Source organism: Nerophis ophidion, linkage group LG12 (genome assembly GCF_033978795.1).
Source record: "Nerophis ophidion isolate RoL-2023_Sa linkage group LG12, RoL_Noph_v1.0, whole genome shotgun sequence".
Lineage (NCBI taxonomy): Eukaryota > Metazoa > Chordata > Actinopteri > Syngnathiformes > Syngnathidae > Nerophis > Nerophis ophidion.
The window spans coordinates 64043560-64050854 of NC_084622.1; the positions used below are offsets into that span (position 1 = coordinate 64043560).

Below are 7295 nucleotides of genomic sequence, written 5' to 3' on the forward strand. Positions count from 1 at the left end.
TTTATTTCAACAGACTTTCGCGCCGTCCCTTCCGTCAAAACTCTAAAGGCCGACTGCACATTTCCTATCTTCACAATAAAAGCCCTGCTTCATGCTGCCTGCGCTAACAAAATCAGAGTCTCAGAAAGCTGGCGTGCACAAGTGATGTGCACGCCAGCTTTCTGAGGGATCGCTTGTGCACGCCAGTTTTCCGAGACTCTGTATTTAGTTAGCGCAGGCAGCATGAAGCAGGGCTTTTATTGTGAAGATAGGAAATGTGCTGTCGGCCTTTAGAGTTTTGACGGAAGGTACGGCGCGAGAGTCTGTTGAAATAAAAAGTGTTTCTCGCCTTCCTCTCGGTCATATTTTCATAATAATGATCTTGCAGCAGCCAGCGTCATCTCACAAGACCCTCCGGTACCGTGAATGTCATTTAAGTGACGTCTTGGTGAAGATTGATGATCACTCATTTTTAGGTCTATTTTTTTTAAAAGCCTGGCTGGAGATCGACTGACACACCCCCCGCGGTCGACTGGTAGCTCGCGATCGACGTAATGGGCACCCGTGATTTGGGATTTATCAAATATAGCTTTTCAGTTTGTTCCTATTTTTTTTTTGTGTGTCAATCAATCAATCAATGTTTACTTATATAGCCTTAAATCACGAGTGTCTCAAAGGGCTTCACAAGCCACAACGACATCTTCAGCTCAGATCTCACATCAGGACCGCAGACCCCCCCCCCACCCACACATCCCCTCCTGGGCGATCGGACTTAGATTTGAGTGTTACCTTCATTTTTTAGCAGTAAAAAAATACATTAATTTTTTTAATTGAAATGTCCTCCCTCCCATCTTGTGGAAACCTTCCACCTGCTCTTGATGTAACCAGCCTCTGCGTGACCTCTGGTGGCCCCCTCCCAGGAAGCGCAGGTGTGTGTGGGATTACCCAGATGGCAGTGGTGCTGATGCTGAGGGGAAGCAGCCAACACAAGCTGACTGCACACGCAGGTCACCCACCAGACATGCGAGACCTTTTCTCACACTCAAACTAGAACACAAACTTTAATCACTTGCGTTGCTACACATACGTGGGCAGGGGAACTAATCTTTGGCAAATATATAGTTCATCTGAGGATGAACAAGAAAATAAATGAAATGTAATACTGGTCCAACTGCACCGCATCGCACTGAGAAGTGTTTGATGTAGTTTTATATAGTGCACACAGGATTAAGGAATTTTTGCACGTCTCTGCGCAGTACATTTATAAACACATACTACTTATCATTAGGATCACAGGGATGCTGGAGCCTATCCTAGCTGACTGTAAAGCAGACTATAGCCTTGACTATTCAGTCAGCAACACAATATTACATAGTGTTTGTGCCTATCAGGAAAGTTTAGAGCCCTTTTATATTTTTAAGGTCATAAAACACACGTGTCAAGCTCAAGGCCCGGGGGCCAGATCCAGCCCGACATGTCATTTAATGTGCCTGGGAATAATGGGCCCCATTCAGCAATAAGTTCCTTACTTTTCCTCTTATCTTTCTTCCTAAGTGATTTCCTAAGAGGAGTCCATTCAAATTCATGACGTGTTCTTAAACGGCCAAATGTTTCCCACCTGGTGTTCTTAAATTGCTGAGTGCCAAATGGTTAGCGCGTGCGTGTCTATCATAATTTGCTGATAAACATGCCCTTCTTACCCCAAAATACATATGCAAACACCCTTAATTCTTCAATTTGCATAGATAAGGCCCTTAATTCCCCCTTTAATGGCACAATTCCAGGGGAAAAGCTGAACATCAGACACGTACAGTGGGGCAAAAAAAGTGTTTAGTCAGTCAGCGATTGTGCAAGTTCTCCCACTTCAAAGGATGACAGAGGTCTGCAATTTTCATCATAGGTACACTTCAACTGTGAGAGACAGAATGTAGAAAAAAATCCAGGAATTCACATTGTAGGAATTTTAAATATTTTTTTGTAAATTATGGTGGAAAATAAGTATTTGGTCAACCATTCAAAGCTCTCACTGATGGAAGGAGGTTTTGGCTCAAAATCTCACGATACATGGCCCCATTCATTCTTTCCTTAACACGGGGTCGTTCTCCCAGGAAGGTAGACGGACTACTCGAAACACGGTGTTCAGGTAAAAATATGATTTAATTTTAACTAAAAAACAAAAGGTACAAACATAAAGGCGCACAAGGCGAAAGCACAACTTGACGAAGTAAACTAACACTAAAACTAAACTTTGGGCATGAAACAAACAACAATTACTTTGACTTTACAAGGACTTTGGCATAAAAAAAAAAACTGGCATGGACAGAGCATGAAAAGAACACAACGACGCCAGGACGACCGACAGAAAATGACAGGCTTAAATAGTGATGTGGTGTTTGAAAACGGGTGCGTGAGTTCAAATGAATCAGGTCCGTGAGTCGTGAAGACAGGTGAACTGATTGGTCGGCATGGTGACAAAACAGGGAGTGAAAAAACAGGAACTTAAAGAGTCCAAAGGTCAACAGAACATAGCCAAACAAGACATGACAATTATATTCTAAAGTAATCTTTACTATGCATTGATATAAGCCTCTTTCTTTGCGCTGTCCTCTAATCCAAATTTCAATATGAATATGATCAGCTACACCAGGGGCGCTCACACTTTTTCTGCAGGTGAGCTACTTTTCAATTGACCAGGTCGAGGAGATCTACCTCATTCCTATTTATAATTTATATTTATTTATTTATGAAAGAGACATTTTTGTTAACAAGTTAATGGTGTTTAATGATAATACAAGCATGTTTAACACACATAGATTCCTTTCTTTCATGAAGACAAGAATATAAGTTGGTGTATTACCTGATTCTGATGACTTGCATTGATTGGAATTAGACAGTGGTGCTGATAACGCCCACATTTTCAAATGGAGGAAAAAAAAAGTCCTCCTTTCTGTCCAATACCACATGAAAGTGGTTGGATTTGGCATCTCATTTGTCCAACTTGCATACTCCTTTTTAAACACTTTGTTATGAGAGTAGCATATGTGTGTGGCCCTTTAATGTCTGGCAGCAGGTGAGTGACGTCAGTGAGTGTGTGGGCGAGCGAGGAGAGGGAGCGGTCGCTGAGGGCGGGGGAGAAATACATTGGCATCAAACTCCGTAGCTTGCTAGCTTGTGCACGCTAGCTTTCTGAGACTCTTATTTTGTTAGCACAGGCAGGATGAAACAGGTCTTTTATGGTGAAGACAGGAAGTGTGCAGTCGCTCTTTAGAGTTTTGACAGTAGGTACGGAGTCTCTAGAAATAAAATGTGTTTCTCTGCGTCCGCCCTGTTAGTGATTTTTTTCTTAAATATGAGCTCGCAGCAGCCAGCGTCATCTCACAAGATCCTCGGGTGCCGAGAATGTCAAACAACTGACGAAAGTGAAGTCTTGGTATGATTGATGATTGCTCATTTTTATGTACATTTTTTAATGCCTGGCTTGAGATCGACTGACACACCCTCCGAGATCGACTAGTCGATCGCGATCGACGTAATGGGCACCCCTGAGCTAGACTCTTGACACTATTGACACAGTCTTTTCGACAAGAAAAAGAGGTTCGGGGGAGCCTGGCTGCCAAGATGGAACCATGGCTGCGGGTTACGTGCGGGACTCCTGGAATTCATGGAGGATCATGTGCCTCTCAGCTCTTTCCATCGAGGACGTGGAAGACATCTACATATTTGGAGCTGTGATCGCGGGGCACTTGCTGATTGGGCTGGGCATTGCTCTGGTGTATCGACAAATTCGGAAGACGATGGCAGCCACTCAACGGCTGTTCAACGCAATGGAAGGATTGGGTCGGGCCGTGGGAACACGGACTGTGGCGATTTCTGAGTTGAATCGCAAAATGGATCTCATCTTGGAAAAGTTTGAAGGGAAGGAATAATTCATTGGAACTGAAAGAGATCCAGCATGGACAACAGAGAAGATGAGTCAATATTTTATCTTCTCGAAGGAAAACAACTTTTTATCTACGATTTGGACTCCCTGAATGGCCTTGGCATGGAGCAGGCTGTTCTGAAGGAAATCTCCCAAAGACTCCTCAAAGATAGACGCTTTTGACCTTCCTTTTTGGCAACAACATCTGTAGCCGAACTTTATCGGCCTCAGCCATACAAAAACACTCACCCGAGTTAACCCTTAAATCAACGCCCTCACCACCGCTTATCTCCTCTGGGGTTGTGAAATGGCTGAGCGGCGCCACAGAGCAAACAGCGGGCCTGCGCAAACCCACCCCTCCCTCTGTTGCAAGTTGCTGTGATATATGTATGTTTAATGTGTGCCATGCTATGTGAGGTTTTTTCCTTGGACTCAGGCTAGACCTCTGCTGAGGGTCTAGCCTTGGACTGATAACGTATGTCTGCTCACAGCGCATCGTGTAAGGTGAAGGCTCCTCGCCGCCATTACAACACAGCTCGACGTCGTTGGTCCACGACCGTCTCGTCAACTGCTGCCCTTTTTCTTTGCCCACACCGCCATTACCTCCGTTGTCGACTGGGCGACGACTTTGACGCAGTATGCCTTCAGAGAAGTCCTTCAAACAAAGGAGAACATTCGATCAGAGAGTAGAAGATGTCCGGCTGATCCGGGAGCAGCACCCTAACAAGATACCCGTGATCATTGAACGCTACAAAGGAGAGAAACAACTTCCCATCCTGCACAAGACCAAGTTCTTAGTGCCAGATCACGTCAACATGAGCGAACTGATCAAGATCATCAGGAGGCGCCTCCAGCTCAATTCCAACCAGGCGTTCTTCCTGCTGGTCAACGGCCACAGCATGGTGTCCGTGTCGTCCGCCATATTGGAGGTTTACGAGCGAGAGCGGGACCAAGATGGCTTCCTCTACATGGTGTATGCCTCCCAGGAGACCTTTGGTGCCGCGTCTTCCCTCCAGTGATCAAACTTCCTTTTCCTCGTCCTTCTTCCCGGCCAGCAATTGGACAATTTTAGTTTTTAGCTCCTCTAGGTGTTCTTTCCCTCATAATAACCTCGTTTTGTCGCCACCGACTAAGGTCATGTCCACACCAACACGGATACTTAATAAACACACACTTATCTGTGTTTAGGCCTCTTCTCCACACCACATGCATACTTTTGGTTTTCCAAACGCTGGACAAAGTGTAGAGCAGGGGTCGGCAACCCGCGGCTCCTTGGCCACTCTGATGTGACTCAGCTGCATAATCGCCGACCCCCCGACTTTTACGGAGGGATTCCGGATTTCGGTGCCTCTCCCGGACATCACCTGGGGTCAACATTCTCCAATTTTCACTCGGACTACAATATTGAGGGCGTGCCGTGATGGATTTACTTTTAACGTCCTCTACAACATGCCATCGCGCCCGCCTTTACGCCATGCTATGCTATGCTATACTATACTATTTGCGTGCCGGCCGGAAGCATGCATTTCGCTGCTTCTATCGTCACACGTACGAGATTGCAAGGCACACTGGGTGATACAGGTTACACTGAAGGTTGTTATATAAACAACTTTAACATAGCTCGGTTGGTAGAGTGACCGTGTCAGCAACTTGAGGGTTGCAGGTTCGATTCCCGCTTCAGCCAATCTAGTCACTGCCGTTGTGTCCTTGGGCAAGACACTTTACCCACCTGCTCCCAGTGCCACCCACACTGGTTTAAATGTAACTTAGATATTGGGTTTCACTATGTAAAGCGCTTTGAGTCACTTGAGAAAAGCGCTATATAAATATAATTCACTTCACTTCACTTCACTTAGCGGGACTGTGCCGAAAATGTAATTTCAGTTCTGATGTGTCTTGTACGTGTTGGAACGGACAAATAAAAATGATTCTGATTCTGATATTCAATAAGCTATCCTTCAAAAAAACAACAACATCGTAACAACCTGCAATGCCTTTCAGGTAACCATCGGCGTTTAGGCTAAAAAAGCATGTAGCGTCAAAATATATTTCATAATCTGCGTTCATGCATGATTAAGGTAATATATTTTAATACATTTTATTATTTCTAATAATTTATTTAATTAGTTAAATGTAAAACCCTGAGATCGGTAGGTTGTGAGTTCATACCAAAGACTATAAAAATGGGAGCCATTACCTCCCTGCTTGACACTCAGCATCAAAGGTTGGAATTGGGGGTTAAATCACCATAAAAGTTATTCCCGGGCCTGGCAACCGCTGCTGCTCACTGCTCCCCTCACCTCCCAGGGGGTGATCAAGAGTGATGGGTCAAATGCAGAGAATAATTTCGCCACACCTCATGTGTGTGTGACAATCATTGGTATCCATCCATCCATTTCCTACCGCTTATTCCCTTTTAGGGGTCGCGGGGGGCGCTGGCGCCTATCTCAGCTACAATTGGGCGGAAGGCGGGGTACACCCTGGACAAGTCGCCACCTCATCGCAGGGCCAACACAGATAGACAGACAACATTCACACACTCGGGCCAATTTAGTGTTGCCAATCAACCTATCCCCAGTAATTTAACTTAATTGATACAATTTGTATTCATTTATTCAAATGTAATATTTGCATTGTATTTTACAGTGGCTAACTTCTTTTTACACTTACATGAATGTTTAATGAGAACATTTTTTTTCAATTAATGTTGTCCTTTGGAAAAAAAAAGTCTGCAACATTATACTGTGATATGGAGTTTGAACCATTCAGTTTTTAGTTCAATTCCGTTTCAGTTTATTTCGATCATACAAACGATATAATGTAATGCATCACGTATTTCCAGTTGTTTCATCACAGCACGTCCAAAAAGGAGTAGGAATTGTGAATTATATTTTATATAGCGCTTTTCTCTAGTGACTCAAAGCGCTTTACACAGTGAAACCCAATATCTAAGTTACATTTAAAGCAGTGTGGGTGGCACTGGGAGCAGGTGGGTAAAGTGTCTTGCCCAAGGACGCAACGGCAGTGACTAGGATGGCGGAAGCGGGAATTGAACCTGCAACCCTGAAGTTGCTGGCACGGCCACTCTACCAACCGAGCTATACCTAGAAGCCTAGGTTATTTAATCCTACCCATTTTCTTACCATAGCAATTGTATCCCATTTCCTTTTTATCTGTAACATAACAGTGAATTCATAATTAATAAATAATATACCATAATAAATAAACTAATATTAAATACAAAAATAATCTTTATTTGGGCGGTATTATTCGGTTCCTGGTTCGATCCCCGCTTCCGCCAACCGAGTCACTGCCGTTGTGTCCTTGGGCAAGACACTTTACCCACCTGCTCCCAGTGCCACCCACACTGGTTTAAAAAGTTTCACTATGTAAAGCG

The 7295-nt window shown here is 44.2% G+C and overlaps 1 protein-coding gene across 1 annotated transcript; it reads left to right on the forward strand.

Annotated features, from left to right (window-relative positions):
• Positions 1-4386: 4386 nt before the first annotated feature.
• Positions 4387-5653, forward strand: LOC133563708 (microtubule-associated proteins 1A/1B light chain 3B-like). Its single transcript, XM_061917997.1, has one exon. The coding sequence runs from the start codon at positions 4537-4539 to the stop codon at positions 4915-4917; it is 381 nt and encodes a 126-aa protein (XP_061773981.1). The 5' UTR covers positions 4387-4536; the 3' UTR covers positions 4918-5653.
• Positions 5654-7295: the final 1642 nt, after the last annotated feature.

What these genes read in the sequence shown, in the direction of transcription:
- LOC133563708 (XM_061917997.1), top strand. Translation starts at nt 4,537, where the DNA reads ATGCCTTCAGAGAAGTCCTTCAAACAAAGGAGAACATTCGATCAGAGA.